General features: G+C 37.6%; 1 protein-coding gene across 1 annotated transcript in view; it reads left to right on the forward strand.

The window, feature by feature from the left end:
• Positions 1-17,683, forward strand: part of MALRD1 (MAM and LDL receptor class A domain containing 1) — a gene marked incomplete at its 5' end in the record, with an annotated part of 881,642 nt that overhangs the window by 237,614 nt on the left and 626,345 nt on the right. The window contains one exon of the mRNA XM_036760519.1: positions 14,627-14,714. Coding sequence (XP_036616414.1) covers positions 14,627-14,714 — 88 coding nt within the window. The remainder of the gene's footprint in view (positions 1-14,626; positions 14,715-17,683) is intronic.

A 17,683-nucleotide genomic window follows, 5' to 3' on the forward strand; every position in this document is an offset into this window, starting at 1 on the left:
ATCTGTCAAGTGTTATATAGGTGTTTTTAAAAGGTTCTTTAAAAAAAGAAACTGTTTCACCATTGTCTATATACCTCAGCATTCAACAGTCACTTTTCCTATTTGTGTAGAACTGAACGGAGTTTAATTGGATTGTGTTAGGCAGTATCTGTATGCATGCCCCCAACTCCAGCTCCATCCCTACCCCATCTGAAGAGTTCCTGTTTCCTATCTGAGACACTCCAACGATGTCACCAGCTAAAGGCCTTGCCTTAACATCAAACTTAGTATGTCCAAAAAAGAGCTCCTTATAGGGGCAGCTAACACTGGCCCTGGAGTCAGGAAAACCTGAGTTCAAATGTGGCCTCAGACACTTGACACACTTACTAGCTGTGTGACCTTGGCAAGTCACTTAATCCCAATTGCCCTGCCTTCCGCCCTCCAAAAATAAAAAAGCTCCTCAAACTTCTTTCCTCCCCACCCCAAATATGATACTTCTCTAACTTTTCTACTTTTTCTCTTCTGACACCGCCAGTCACCCAGCTACTGTCTTAAAACCCTGGAGTTGTTTTGGTGTCAAGTACCCCTCATCCTTCACTTCCAATCAGTTGCTAAGTCCTGTCAGTTCCACCTCAGCAATATTTCTCTCACCTAGTTCCTCCTTCCCATTCCCTTTCCAACCAGCCCAGGTGGAGTCCTTAGCCAAAGAGTGCTTCTTGCCTCCCGTCTATTCACTCTCTCATCCACACCTGAGACGTCTTCCTCTCACCCCACTCTGATAATACTCCTTATTTCCCAATAAAAAAAACCAATAACAGCTTTAGCTTGCAGAAATTTTTACAATACCATGTACCTATTTTCCTTAATAATTTTGACAAAGGTAGTACAGAATCAAACTCTCAATCCCGGCATTCAAGGCCACCTAAAAAAACACTTTAACTCACCTGCCTAGCCTTGTATCATACTATCCCCCTTTACATATTCTACCTTCCAGTTAAAATGTAGATTACTCCTTGTCCCAGTTTTTACCCTACCTTTTCCCTTGGCTCAAAATGTCCAACGTACCTTAAGTGGAATCTCCATTTTTCAACTCTCTCTGTTGATGTCTCTTTCTTCTTGTAAGGCCCAGTGCACAGGCCATATGGTCCTCCTGACCACCTCCATCTACAAACGGAATGTGACCTATCCTCAGATTTCTCTCAGAGGGCAAAGGAATCAGCATTTTTATAGCATCTACTGTGTACCAGACACTAGTGCTAATATCATAAAGATGATTTACAAATATTATCTCATTTTTATCTTTACAATGTTGTGGTGTAGGTGCTGATGTTGTCCCCGTTTTCCAGTTGACGAAACGGAGGCAAACAGATTTTTTTTAAAAAGTAACTCACCAAGGGCACAAAGCTAGGAGGAGTCTGAAGTCAGATTTAACCTCAGGTCTTCCTGATTCCAGGACCAGAGCTCTCTGCCCTGAGCCACCTAGCTGCCCCCTAAAGAAAGAGGGCACCATACAGTAGAAAGAGTGTAGGACTCTGGGTCACAAAACCCAAGTTTGAATCTTTTCTCCAAAATTTACCCTCTGTGTGTCCTTAGGCAATTTGCTTAACCTCTATGAGCCATAGTTTACTTATCTGTGAATTGGACCTAATAACATTTGTACTACCTTCTTGACAGGATGGTTGCAGGGGGGTATGCTTTGTGAATATTCAGTCAGGAAGACTCATCTTCCTGAGTTCAAATCTGGCCTCAGACATTTACTAGCTGTGTGACCCTGGGCAAGTCACTAAACCCTGTTTGCCTCAGTTTTCTCATCTGTAAAATGAGCTGGGGAAGGAAATGGCAAACCACTCTAGTATCTGTGCCAAGAAAATCCCAAATGGGGTCATGAAGAGTTGGGCAAGACTGAAAAATGACAGAACAACCACAAACAGCAACAAAGCACAAAAGATGTGTGAGGTATTACTTTGTCTGAGACTTTCCTTTCCCCTTATTGTAATCTTTCTTGGATCATAGGTGTTTGTGTACCTTCTTTATCTCCTAAATGTGGTGAGCCACATCATAGCTACATTTGTATCAGGATTGCCTTGATACTTTAATGGATCAGTAAACACTTTCTAGTGTTAGTCAGTGGGGTCAAACTCAAATCATGCAGATTTACTTAGAAAATCACAAATTACCATTGTATATGTTGAGTTGTATTTTTTTTTATCATTTTGTTAAACATTTCCCACTTATATTTTAATCTGCTGCTTGGGGCTGTGGCCCTCAAGTTTGTTACCCCTGAATTGTAGATCATCACCCAGTCATACCCTCCTATTCTCAGTCTCTCTTTTTTCGTATCTTCTTATAAAGCATCTATAGAAGGACAACCAAGAACAAGGAATCTGCCAATTGTGGCTTCACTAGTGGTTTCTATGAAAGAGGGATTTAGTGGAAGAAAGAACTTCAGGGGATGCGAAGCCTGAGTCCAAGGGAAGAGGTGGAATAAGCATTGTTGGAAATAGTAGAGCATGCATGGAAATGTACCTTCTTAAGAAATGGGATTCCAAAGGTCATGGTGGAAGACTTTAGGAGAGGGATAAGAAGAGGTAGAGTGAACTTGGGAGAATTGAGTTTAGTTTTTTTTCAGTTGTGTCTGATTCTTCATGACCTTCTTTGGTATTTTCTTGTTTTGTTTTGTTTTTTGGGGGGAGGGAGGGATCAAAGATGCTGGAATGGTTATCTATTTCTTTCTCCAGCTCATTTTATAGATGAGGAAACTGAGGCAAACAGGGTTAAGTGACTTGCCAGGGTCACATAGCTGGGAAATGCCTGACGCTAGATTTGAACTCAGGTCTTCCTGATTCCAGGCTTGGTGCTCTTTAGAGGAAATGGTGGGGGAAAAGGAAGGAAGCATGTTTAATATGTATATTGGAAGAGTTTGTATGTAATAGAATGGAGCATGGTATAGTGGAAAGAGACTTGGCTTTGGTGTCAGAGGATTGGGATTCAGATTCTACCTCTGCTGCTAGGAGTGTGACCCTGGACAAGTCATTAAACTTCCCTGGGCCTCAGTCCTCATCTATAATATGGGGAGGCTGAAGTAGAAGGACTCTGAGGTTACTTTTTCTCTTTAGATTTATGATCCTTAGACTTTCCTTATCCAGTTTGGCAGGCTTGGTAAGTGACAAGTTCTCTGTATGGGTAGGGCATCCTACTGCCTTCTTTCTTTTACCAGTGAGTAGTAGTAGTGGTAGTGGTGGTGGTGGGGGTGATAGTGTCAGTGGTAGTAGTTGTAGCAGTAGACTCCCATTTATATAATGTTTTGCACTGTATATATTATATTGTTTGGTCCTCCCCACAGCCCTGTGAGGTAGTTGCTATAATTATCCCCATTTTACAGATAGGAAAGCTGAGGCTGAGAGAGAGAGCACTATACATTAAGCTGCTGACATAATAAGATAATAAGTTATAACATCTTTCTCAGTCCACTATTCTGAAAGCTTCAAAAATATTTTGTCTCATCTTGGTGTCCACCTAAGGGACCAAGTTACACTTGGCAGTATGTCACAGGAAAAAGATTTCCTGGCTTAGAACCAGGAAAGATCTATAACCAACCTTTACCTCTCTTATCAGCTGTGAAGTTATGGGCTTATCCCCCAACTTTTGAGACTCAGTTTCCCTTCTTATAAATTGGAATAATCATAGCCCATAACCTCCTAGACTTATTGTGATGACCAAATGAGATCGATTACTTGAAACATTTAATAATTTAAATTTAGTTAAACATTTAGTAATTTCAATTTAGCATTTAAGTCCTATATAAATATCAGCGCTTACTGTTGTCCTGGATTACTTCACCACCAGTGAGTGGTATCCATTTTATGGTTTCTTATCCACTGCCCAGTTTTTTGCGCTAAATAGAAATACACTTTATGAACCATGTTTCTAATGATAAATGACTGATTTTGTTCCACTATTATAGTCATTTTGCTAGCTCTGTGATGCCTTTTCATTTTGCCGCTACAGCGCTAGGAGCCAAGAGTTAGAGAAATAAAATTTATCAAACTAAGTCTAAGTTTTGGTTCATCAAATCTAGCTTCCAGGGTGTGTAGGGAATAAATGGCCTTTCCAGAGATGATGAAAACCACTTATAATGAAGCAGGCAAATACTCACTTCTTGAAGTATGAACTTTCAGATTTCCAAGTCTAAGCTGGTCTGCCAGGGGCTCCCTAAATAATTTTGATTATATGGTAAAGTACAGGACTGTTGACCGAGTGTACAGATGGGGATTTCTCCTTCAGTTTTAGGCCCCTGCCAGAGGCAAGGTATTGGCTCGCTCCACATGACAACTTTAATTTTCCTTTCTTTCTGTATTAATGATACTGGTGCCAGTAGATGACAAAGAAGTTTATACTTCCTAGAGTTGTGGGGGAAAACATGAAGGATGGTTGATTGAAAGGTTGCTCAAGGAGATCAGTGTAGTTTTTAAAGGGAAAACTTGAGCTGAACTCTTGAAAAATCGATTAAAATACTTGAGTATTTGGCATGTGATCACTTTGTAATGCTTTCCAACACATTAGTAACAGAAAAATTGCAACAAAGCTATTGAGATGTGAATATTTTCTGGTGGCATAAATGAAAATTTCATGTGGAATGTACTAAAAGAAAAATCTTATTCTTTAAAAACAAAGTGAAAAGAATCTTTCAGCATGGATTACTTATTATTTACAAAAAGCTTCCCTAGGGTATATGTTATTATTATACGCTAACTTCTCCTAGGGGTAGCTATGTGGCATAGCAGATAGAGTGCTAGGCCTGGAGTCAGGAAGACATGAGTTCAAATTTGGCCTCAGACACTTACTATCTCTGTGACCCTGGGCAAGTCACTTAACCCTATTTGCCTCAATTTCCTCATCTGTAAAATGAACTGGAGAAGGAAATGGCAAACCACTCTAGTATCTTTGCCAAGAAAACCCCAAATGGTGTCATGGAGAGTCAGATACGACTGAAACAAGTAAACAATTTCTACTGGCAACTTTTTTGATTTTTCCCCTAACTCCACACTAATTCACATAATAGCTTCAAGAAAAATAGGTTGTAGGAACTTTGGTTTCATTTTTCAAGGTAACTTCCCTGTGGAATATATACTGGATATTTGAAAGCACTTAGTTGTTTCTAAATTCCGATTTTCTTATAGCACTTTATCTGGCTTGCTCGTTTATCTTGATCACGTTCTACCCAGAACCACATTTATTTATGATCTCCCAGTTAGATTCTAAGTGCCTTGGAGTAGGAACTGTGGTATTTTTCATATTTGTCCTGTTACTTTGTAAATAATATATTTTTAATAAGTTTTTGGTGAATTGAATTGTTGACATCAACTGAAACTATGGTTGTTACCTAAACGATGGCAAAAATTTAAATAGAAATTAGAAAAAATAGTTTGATCCTCCAAGTGTTTCTAAATATTCATATATTTTATATCTTCGTACACATAGACAGAACCTTTGGGTCAGATTGGAGCTAATTTGAGTATGAGGCTATTTGATTCTATTCTAAATAGAACCTCTCATAATTCAGGAACAGAGTGGAGCCAAATGAACAAATTACATCACACCTTTTGTAATCTTTGAAAAGTTCTCATTTGTGTTGTTCCTCATGCATTACTGAAATGATCTCTCACAGCTAAGGGCAAAGTATTTGGATCCAACTAAAATATGTCCTGTACTTTGTACACCAAGCCAGTCATGGCAATTAGAACTAAAACTAGGACTACCCAACTTTTAGGTAATCTTGGAGCAAGCGAAATAACGGGATAGGGGAAGCAAACACTTAGGTACTTCAAAAGACCATCCAAAAGCTTTTCTCATGATGATAATTGGCATATAGATGTGGTTGGGAACTATCCCTTGGGAGTTTTGGGTGGAATGTGTCGAGATTAGAATATTATATAGACAACAGAGTGTGGAAGTACAGATCAGGTGCAGAATACTGGAAGGAATATAAGTTGAAGGAGAAAGCAGGTCTCATTATGGCTGACCCTAAAAAGCTGATATTATTTTCAGAATGAGGGAATGAGTCTTCAGGTATGGGCTTGTATGTGTTGAATAGATTCCAGGGCATTTTCTAGTCCCAATCAATTCCCATGGGGGGACATTAGCAAGGAGACCAGAGATGGCAGATCCTTGGCAGATGCAGGTGTATAATTAAGCATATTTCACTATCCTTCCCCTCTTCCTCCTATCCAGTACTCTCTGCATGAGAAATGGGTTTTGAGGAAGAAACCAAAGCCTCCAGACTATGGATGTCTTTATAATTAGTGATAAGTGTTGAGGAGTTTAAGGATACATGTAAGTAGGTATAGTTGCTAGGGTGATGTACTTACTGTGTATATGCATATATGTTTTTTTCCCAAGATATTTTTAGGGAGACATACTCCAGAAAGAACAAATGGATCCCTCAGAGCAAAGAATTTTTCATGGTTTGGTTTTCCTCTGGCTATATTACCAAAAAATACCATCCATTTGATAAACTAGCCTATTCCTTGTATCTGCAAACCTCTTTAAAAGATCAAATTAACTACAAAACAAAAGGAAACTCCAACCCAACCTTAACATTTTTTTGGGGGGAGTGATATTTTTGAAATGTGTTTTATTATCAGAAAACATTCTTACCCCAATGTCAGTGACATAGTTGGCTATTCAGGGGATTCTGAGATGGCAATAATACAAAATACTACTTTTAGGATCTCGCATTGAGGCTATCACTCGTTACTCCAATAATCCAATGACTCAGTGATTTCACTGATGTGGGTATTCCCTCCAACAATAATGATTATGGCTCATTCATTGTCGTTTATCTTGTGCTACTGTTGTCCACAACCTCCCACAATTTTAGCGTAGGTGAGCAATCCATTGGACTGGAGAGCTTTCTTATTTCTCTTTGATACATGAATACTATTATGGGGCAGATGGTCTATTTATTGGTTATTGCTTGGTCTCACCATGTAAGCAGATTTATCTTTTTTTGCTCATCCATTTCTTTGCTGATGCTCTTAACTCCAATTCTCTTTCTCTTTGTATGAAATGTGTTACTGGTTATTCTCATTATTGGACTTTTCATTACCTTTTCCGTGATTTGTGTTTTCAGTTCTTCAGAGACTTCAGTGTTCCATAGCTTATAGCCAAACACAACAATAAAAGCGTATTCATCTTTTAAAAAACAACACCTTTGTTTCAAGGAAATGTTTGCAGTCATTTAAGAAAAAAAAAGCCTTTTAATTTCCTGAAGGCAATCCAGACTATTCCCTTGTTCGGCTCAATTTTAGCCCTAACCCATTGTCCGTTTGAAGTGCCTGTACTGTACACATACTGAAGAACATAATTTAATATCTATCCAACTGCATTTCTTAGACTGGGCAACAAGCATTATCCATCCATGTGCTGTTTCCTGTGCAGATAATTAGGTGAATCCTTCTAAGTGAAAATAGATTTAATTTGAGACAGCATTTTAATGTATGGTGGAAAGAAAAGAGGACTGCATCTGTCATCAGAAGATGTAGTTTCAATGCTGCGCCTCACTCCACTTACATATGTGACTTCAGGCAAGTTTTTTAATCTCCTTGGGACTTTTCCTCATCCTCAAAATGAAGGAGTTGAAGTAAATTCTGTCTGTGGTCTCTGCCAACTCTAAAACTATAGTCCTATGTTTCCATAATCAGTTTGCTGTGATAGGTACACAGGAGAATTTGAAAGACCAGATAGGAGGATGCTCTCTTTCATTTGTACTTAGAAACCTCATGTAACAGTGTAAACATCTTGGGCAAGCACATGCATCCCTATTTTATGTTTTGCTTGATATAAATTAGCTCAGGATAATTTAATAAGTATATCTTAGTTATTATATTTTATCTTAGTTATTATGTTTTATAGGTATATGTTTATATTTATTATATTATATTATATATTTATAATATATTATATTTATATTATTTATTATTATATTTGTATCATATTTTTTCTTAGTTATAATTTGCTTGATATAAATTAGCTCAGGACAATTTAATGAGTATATCTTAGTTACTATATTTTAATTAATTGAGTAGTTTAGCATGCCTAGGAGACATGGTTCAAGGAAATTTTTTGAGGAATCATTTTACTTTACTGAGTCAGATGCTTCGTTGAATAGCCAACAAAGTGTCATGGTGGGATCTCATATTCTTTAGGCCTTTCAGTCAGTTGGGTTAAGGATGTAGCTTCCTTTGGAATATTATTTATGAAAACCTGCCTATTCTCTTCTAATACTCATGTAAAGAACAACCTTTATGACCATATAGAATGTCTATGTAAAATTGTCATGTAGGATGGAAAGTGGTCATATGGCTTAACAGATATTGATATTCTTTTTTTCACTAATCTTTCGGTCAGTAATAAGATTCATTTATTTGTACATTTGTTGCCTTTGATATCTTCAGATGCCTTAAACATTAATCCCTCAATGTCCTCAAATTTTTATTCCTTTGAGCAGGGATCTCCTTTGAGTAAGCTTGGTCTAATCTAACTTTTTCCCATGTTTACTTTCTTCATATTCTTGTCTGTCTCATAAACACACCTAAAAATTCAAATGTGGTGGTTCTTCAGCCCTTGATGGTGAAGTTTTTTATAAAGATCATTGCAGACAATTTCTGTCTCTTTTTCTTGGTTGTTTTCCTGATCTAAGTTTCATTCTTAATCAATTGGTATTTTAAGCACCTACTATATACTAGGCACCATGCTAAGTTCTGGGGTTACAAAATGAGGCACAGGACAGTCCCTGCCCTTGAGGAGCTTGTTGCAGTCTAGTGGGGGAGACTACATGCAAACAAACACATACAAAACAAGCTTTATATGGAATAAAGAGGACACAATTAAAAGAGGGAAGGCCCAAGAATTCAGAGGGTTAGAGAGGTTTCTTGTAGCAGGTTTGATTTTAGTTGGGACTGAAAGGAAGCCGGGGAGGTCAGTAGAAGGAAGTAAGAAAGGAAAGCATTCCAGGCATGGGGTACAGCCAGAGAAAATGCCCAGAATTGAGAGATGGAATATCTTGTTTGTGGAACTGCCAGGAGACCAGTGTCACTGACTGAAGACAATGTGTCTGGGAGTAAGCTGTAAGAAGGCTGGAGAAGTAGGAGGGATCTAGGTTCATAAAGCATGCTGTGAATGCCAAAAGGAACAACCTCTATTTGATCCTACTGGAGCCACTGGAGTTTACTGCGTAGGGTAGAGGTGGAGGCTAGTGCCATGATTGGACCTGAGCCTTAAGAATTACTAATGGCTGAATGGGGGATGGATTGGAGTGGGGAAAGATTTAAGGTGCCATCATCCTGCCTTAAATCTTTCCCCACTCCAATCCGTCCCCCATTGATGGGCTATTGCAATTTTCCAGGCATGAGGTGATGAGGACCTGCACTAGAGTAGGAGCGGGGTATGACTTTGCTTAGTTGGGCAATTTGCAAGATTTCTAAAAACTTTTTTTAAAACCTCAACTCTTCCCTTTGTTTTATGAAACAACATCAATAACAGTCTTCTACCATCCTTCTATATAAGCTTTTATAAACAAATTCATATTCTAAACCAATGTTGCCCATAGATAACTCTGCTTGGTAACTAGGTCAGGTTTTGTTGATGAAGGAATCTTTCAACCTGTTGGGTCTTCTTGTAATAGCATTTGATTTACAAAGGTTAATTAAACTTCTATGTGGAAATTAATTTGGTCAGTTTCAATATCCCTTTCTCCTTCGCCTTCCAATTTGAGGCGTCAGTAACCTTTTTCAGTAGTACAGATTGCAGATCTTTTCATTTTGTACCACATCTTTTATTATTTTTATTATTTTTTGAGGCAATTGGGGTTAAGTGACATTCACAGGTTGACACAGTGTGTGAGGCCAGTCTGAACTCAGGTCCTCCTGACTGTAAGGGATGCTGTTCTGTCCACTGTGCCACCTATTATTTTAATTCTTTTAACTTTATATTAACTTTTATCATCGCTCTAAGAAGTCAGTATTCTTTTTTATACAAATTCATTAAGGAATGACTTCTACATCAATAATTCAGCTCTTCCTATTTGCTAAAAATACCAAAGAAATTCACTTTTTTGATGGTTGTTATATTTACCAAGTCCAAAAGCTTCTTATTCCTTTCTGAGAGAAATTATTTCTAATATTTAGATAAGTGGCTTCTGTGTAGCCTATATGATTGATGTTTTTCATTCATTACCCTTGGGTTACATTTTTCACTGTCATCTTTGATTTAAAGTCACTGAAAATCAAAATACATATTGATTTAATTTGGAGGATTTTAGGAAGTTCTTTGTAGAATTTATCTACCTCTTCATTCTCTGAAATAAATATTGACCCATTGACTGCAATTATTTTCATAATTGTCCACTTGCAAATACTTATTGTGAACACTGAATGTGAGATGACCAAATGTGCTATTAAATTATCTTTCTTATTGTCTATGGACCTTTGACAAAATTGTTCCCCCTTCTCTCCACTTCCCATACCCACCACCGCCATCTAATCTACTTTATTTTTTTTTCCTCCTAGGAGAACCTGTGAGTCATTCTCCCCCTTACTATAACTCCCTGCTATTTTCTGTTTTCATTTTCAAGAATTCAAGGTTGATTTAATTCAATTCCTTTGATAGTATGTTCATTTGTTCATCACTGGATAAGGAACTCACCTTGAGAGTACTAATAGCTAAGCTAATGTTTATAAGTAGTCGGCAAAATATATGATTATTTATACACTTTTCCCTTTTCTGTGCTGCCACCATTTCTGGAGAAGCAGAAAAGGGTCACACAGGATCAAGGGACATTTTGCATTTAACTTTATATCTTGGGTCACTAGGGCCAAATCGATCTTAGTAGTCATAAATATATCCTACACAAGGGGTGGGTAACCTGTGGCCTTGAGGCCACATGTGGCCTTCTAGGTCCTTAAGTGCAGCCTTTTGACTGAATCCAAATTTTACAGAACAAATGTGAGATTTGGCTTCAGTCAAAAGGACTCACTTAAGCATTTAGAAGGCCACATGTGGCCTCATGGCTGCAGGTTCCTCACCCCTGTTCTATACTTAAGCTTATCCTCAAAAAATTGGTAGTCTGTCTAATTGGTAGGCCTATATTCAGAGGTTTTTTGGAATGGTTTGCATTCCATTGACATAAGCATTGATAATCTAGGGTCACCTTCATGACATGAATAGGTATCAAAATACCCTGTTGTGGAATTATGGCTCATTATTTCTAAAAACAATTAGTGACTCAGAAAATCATGATATCTCATTGGCTCCAGGTGATATCTTTGTTACCAAAATATTATTTCTCTTGATATTAAGCAGTAGGGAAGATAAAGAAAAACAGATCCTTTTATAAGTACTCTATTAACTTATCACCAAAAGGTTAGCCACCAGGGCATAAATTCATCTCACCTCAGCAATTCGTCTACTGAGCTACTGGGAGCTTGATATTCACATCAGTTCCACACATACCACTGAAATTATAGGTCTTTCCCCTCCATGTAATGCAAGTTCCTATAGGTTATCTGTGTTTAAAGTTTGTCAGTATAATCCTAGAAGCTAACAGTGAAGTGCCTCACATATTGAAAGTACTTAGGAAAACTTGACTTATTAGCAAAATCTCATTCCTTGCTAAAGGTTTAGGGCATTGAATAATTAGTTAATTAACTTATTGGTTGAGTTGAATTGATATCTGGTTATTCCTCAAGGTGGGATGGAGAAGTGAGAATATGACATTTTGATGGGAATGGTAGATCTCAAGGTATTTGTAGAAAGCAAATTCTTTTCGAGTCATTTTCTTTTCCAGTGTGACGTTAAAGAAATAAGAGATCATCGTTAACACATTTAGCAAAAGCCCAACATCTTATGTCTCCATCCTATCCCCATAACCTAGTTCAGGTTCTTTTTCCTCTTGCCTAATTTCTCTACTTCAAATCTCTATCCATCTTCTATTCTACTCCATCCACTCAACTTCTATTCAATAGCAAAAGTAAGTTTTTGAAACTTGAATGTTGTTGTTGTTCAGTCTTTTCAGTTGTATCCAACTCTTCGTGACCCCATTTGAAGTTTTCTTGGCAAAGATACTGGAGTGATTTGCAAATTTCTTCTCCAACTAATTTTACAGATGAAGAAACTGAGGCAAACAGAGTTTAGTGACTTTCCCAGGGTGACACAGCTTATAAGTGTCTGAGGCTGAATTTGAACTCAGGTTTTCCTGACTCCAGGCCCTACACTTTGCTGTGCTACCTCTCTGCCCTTTTGAAAGTCTAGGTCTGACTGTATCATCCCCTGCTCATTGAGCTGTGATAACTAGCTTTCTGTTACCTCTAAGACCAAATGTAAAATCCTGTTAGGATAATGTACTGGTCCCTTCCTACTTTCTTGACACACTCTGGGACCTAGAGACACACCGAGTTGCTTGTAGTTCTTTAAACACCAAGCTATCTTTCATTCCTATACCTGCTGTCTCCCATGCCTAGAATGTTCTTTTATCTTATCTTTGCTTCTTCACTTTCCTGACTTCCTCTAGGATTTAGAATAAAATCTCATCTTCAGGAAGCCTTTCCTGGTTGCCCCAGTTATATTGCTTTCCCCTTTCAGATTGACTTTGACCTATTCTGTATGTATCTTGCATATGCCTAGCTATTCACATGTTGTCTTCTCCATTATAATGTGTGCTTCTCTGTGAATCAATATAACCACTTTGGAAAACAATTTGGGATTATGCAAATAAGGTAACTAAAATATATCTACCCTTTGACTCAAAGTTTCTCCTACATTTTTATCACTCAAAAAAAGGAAATGCCCACATACACCAAAATATTTATAACAGCTCTTTTTATGGCAGCAAAGAAATGGAGAAAAAATAGATGCCCATCGATTAGAGAGTGGCTAACCAAATTGTGGTACCTGAATATAATGTGATACCATGATCACATGATGGAATAATGTGATAATTTATGATGAATAAAGAAAATTATGGACTTACATGAATTGGTACAGAGTAAAGTAGGTAGAGCCAAGAAAACAAAATACAATGAGTACAACAATTAGAAAAACCACCATAAACAACTGAAAATGAATGTTGAAAAATTACAAAGAACAAGCTTGGCCCCAAAGAAGAGACAGGAGAAAACACCTCCATCCCACTTCTTTACAGAGGTGGAAGCCCAATGGTTGTAAAATATTGGATATATTTTTGAATATTTACCGTTTATGCTGATATTTCATTTTCCTTTGTTATATGGGATGTCTTTCTCTCTGGAAAGGGGTTGGAGTGTGTTTCAACAATCTGGCTAGCAGCTGTTGTGGGGGTGAAAGACCAACACAAGCCCAACAACAAGAACACTGCCAGCACAGGTTCTTTTGATCTGCTTTACTAAGGAAAGCAACATTAAGGGGTTGACAAGTCTACTTGAATCCAGCATACAGACATCATTCACTTAGTTCAGGGGAAAAAGCCAGCACCCTGAACTTCAGAGCAAAATACAAGCAAATTACAAACATCGACAGACAGACAAATATGATTCATAGTTACCAACATCTAAGTTCAGCCCAGGAGCTCATAACAAGGGCTGGCCCAGAGTCACACATGCCACCATGGCTGTGGGTTAGAGCTCCAAAAAAGAGAAAGCAAACCCCTGGTTTTATATCTTTTTCAGGGTCAAGGGTGAGTCACACATGCGACTCACCCACATGACCTAATCGTCACAAAGAGGCAACTTAAACCCATGTGGTCTAAAAGCCTCTGATGTCCCAAACATGTCACTCAAACTTATGTGTAAACTAGGCCCTCCCCTGAGGCAAGGAGTTCACCAAGGTCTCTCAATCTAATCAAGGAAACAAAGGCCAAACTCTTCAAGGGCACTTGGTTGAACTGAATGCTAAGAGCCCATTTTGTTTACCAACACAGGGTGGCATACAGGAGTCATGCAAAACAAAAAAAAAATTGTCAAGAAAAAATTATTTTAAATAAAAAATATAAGTTCTTTGAGGGACAGGGGCTATTTCCCCTTTATTTATATGACCAGAGCTTAGCTTAGGGATCGGCACATAGTAAATGCATAGACTAAATAGAATCTAGCTGAGAAGAGAAAAAATCATTAGCTTCCTTGGACAAACTTGGTGAAATATAAGAGGACAAAAAGGTTGTATTTCTTCAATTGTCTTTAGTGGTCCTTAGGTGCTATATTATCAGATTCAATGGAATGCCTACTAAGTATGCAACCCATTTGCATAAGTATTAAAATAATTCATCTTGATTAATGTTATTATAGTAAATCTCAGAACTAATCACAACCCGCCATTTCTAATAGGCATTTTATAAGCATTTTATATGTTACTGAAATTTCAGTGGAATTGTAGCTCTTCTAAGCCTCACAAATGTCATAGGAGTTGACTGTGATTAATGTGAATGAGAAAGAGATATAATAATGATTAGCCATTTTTAAACAGTGTCACTGTCTAAAGTATATGTGGGAGAAAAGTCTTAAGGCTGATTTAGAAATGTGTAACCTAGCAAATCTCTTGAGTAGCAATTCAGGCTTAACATTTAATAGGATGTTCATGCCTTCCATACTCCAACCATTTGTGCTGATTGCTTTCTCAGATCTTGGTGGAGGCTGCAGTTGGGGATGGCTTCATGGGTGACATTGCAATCGATGACTTCTCATTTATGGACTGTGCCCTCTACCCTGGTAAGAGAATAGATTTACTGTGTCATTTTATTAGCATTACAAAGCCTGGGTTTTTTATTTTTGTTTTCTTCTTGGGGCAGGTGGAGAGGAAAACATTATGTTGGAAATGTGACAGAAAAACCGAAAGTATTTTCATTCCTATGTATTTTCTGTGTTAAATCTACCTCTTCCCTAAGTTTTCTGTACCCTGTGCTAATGTCCACTGATTTGAATCAAAGAGAACTGGGCTCACAGTTTTACTATGGGCAAATCGCAGTCTCTCTGAGCTTTACCTTCCTCACTCATCGAGCAGATGGGTAAGTATACTAATAAACATAGACTCTATATAGCATATACATAATGTGCCACTAATAAGCAAGTATACTAATACTTGCGACCTGACTTGTAACTCACAGGATTGTTTGTTAAGATTCAATGGGATAGTTTCTCTAAAGTACATTCTATATCATAAAGCACTGTGTATATGCATTCTAATTATTTTTATTATTGTCCTAGGGCCAGATTTTACTTAACTCATGCTTTCACAACTGTTCTGATTGATTATGACCATGAGAAAAATTAATATTTACAATATAGTAGGTATAAGGAAGTGTACTAGACTCTAGACATACAAGGACAAATATGAAATAGCACCTGTCCTCAGGGACCTTACTTTCTTTTGGGAGATTAGAAGCAAACAAATTAATATAAAGTTTATACTTGATAATACAAAGTAATTTCATGGGAGAGAGTCTTAACAATTGGGGGAATTAGAAAACATTTCACGTAGGAGGGTGGCATCTGAAACTTGAAGCTTTTGTTTATATCACATATATATGCATATGTATGTATACAACACATATATTCGTATGTATATATTTATATGTGGTTATTTCTACCTATGTGTATATGTACTGTATAAACATACATACATACATATATGTATATATAGTGTGTGTGTATATGTGTGTGTGTGTGTGTGTGCATATATGAAGGAAATGGCCAACCACTCCAGTATCTTTGCCAAGAAAACCCCATGGACATTACGGTCCATGAGATTTTGAAGAATCAGACCCAACTGAACAACAAATAGCAGGAAAAATTTCCAGGGCAAAAGGAATGCTTAGACTCCTTCAAAATATTTTTTCTTTGAATAGAGAAAATCTGTATAGCATTTTCCTCCTTTTCAGTGTGAAAAAATTGTGGTGTTCCCCCAAAAGCCCCCAAAGACTTTTCTGCACTTAAATGAACTATAAATAAGCATCACAATATCTCTAAAAACTTTTAAAAGGTGGAATAACAGATGAACCATGGGCCTACAGCTTTGACAATAGAACAAATTACTGTGAAATGTTAAAAATGTTGTCACAGAATTCCAATTTGACTATTAACTTATTGATTTCATTTACTTGAATATCTACTGTAGACCTTCCCGTCTTGCATTCTTTTCCTCAAAACAATCAGGAATCAGTATTTGCAGTAACTTGCATGCTTTAAATATTTTCTTAGAAGCTAAAGGTCTGCCAAGTATGACCAGACTTACTCTAATGTCTCAAAAATATTAGCATTTTTTGTCTCATTTTTTAAGGTTTATGTTTTCAAATAGAGTTTAGTTATAAATTAAAACAATAAATTTAGTTGTTTTGATTTCTTTAGTTTGTTGAATATGAATAATGTGTTTTATGATTGAGTATTCAATAAACATTCATCTTAAGGAAATGAAAAATAAAGTCCCAGGGTGCTCACTGTAATGAAATATACTATGCATGTCTGTGTTGGGAAGTAAAGAAAGGCTTAGAGCTGAATGACCTACTTCTCCTGAAAGTATTGCCTTAGGTCTTAGCAGTATGAGGATTTGGCCTGACAAGTCTCATGGTGCCCATGGACAGAGTATAAGACTTAGATTCAGGGAAAACCTAAGAACACACTTTGAACCTTGTGTCAATGTGGCCATGGACAAATTGCTTAACTTCTTATAGCCCCATTTAACCTCATATGTAAAAGGGGAAAATAATAGCACTTCTCTCACAAGATTCTTTTGAAAATCTAATGAGATAGTGTAAGTGGAACCCTTTGTAAACCTTAAAGAACTAAATAAAAGAATGGGAGTTGTGAAAGGATACATTTTTTCTTGATGTAAAGGAAAAAAATAACTGTAGTTATTTGAGCTATCTAAAAGTAAAATGACTTGCCTCTAAGGGAGGAGGCCTCCCCTCATTTGAGCTCTTCAGACAAGACTAGATAACCAGTTATCAATAGGGAGAGTTGATTCTTGGTACATTGTAGAATAGATTCTTGTTGAGGTAAAGTTTGACAAATGGTAGCCTTTGAGGTTCCTTCCAGATCTGAAGTATGGTAGTTCAATGAGAGAATTCTTGGGCATATTGCTGACAACATTGACCACAAGTTGTGTCCTTAATCTGCCTTATCTATCCCCCTGCTAACTCCCTGCTCCAAGACAAGCAATGGAAATGTTTTTGTTAACTCTTAGCAAATTTATGATTGGTAAACAGTTGAAGTGAAAAGATGAGGGTAGTAGTTTTGACCCACGGCTTCTATCTAATGCTCCTCTTATCACAGCTGCACTACTTGGGGAACAAAAGAAATGCACAAGGCTTTGCCTGCCATTCCCTCCTTCCCTCCTCATTCCCTGGCACTAATGCTGGCCATCATCATGGCTCCAATTTCAAAAGGCAAAAGACTTCTCATTTCCCCTAACAAAACATTGGCAGTAACCCAAAGAGGTCGTGGCATTCTAGGCCTGAGAGTAAGAAGGAAGAGTTGTGATTAGTGATAAATAGGAGGAGAAACGAACACAGAGGGCTCTCCTCTTCCATATTTTGCCCTTGTTGTTGTCCTTAATTATCCTACTGATTCCTTTCCACCACTGCTACTTCAAACAGGGAGGTAGGAGAACAGCCAGAGGCCGGGGCAGAGATGTGAAAAATCAGTTGCAGACTCGCGCTAGCCCCAGGCTTCTGGTTAGAATT

This window comes from Trichosurus vulpecula, chromosome 5, assembly GCF_011100635.1.
Source record: "Trichosurus vulpecula isolate mTriVul1 chromosome 5, mTriVul1.pri, whole genome shotgun sequence".
In the NCBI taxonomy this organism is placed as follows: domain Eukaryota; kingdom Metazoa; phylum Chordata; class Mammalia; order Diprotodontia; family Phalangeridae; genus Trichosurus; species Trichosurus vulpecula.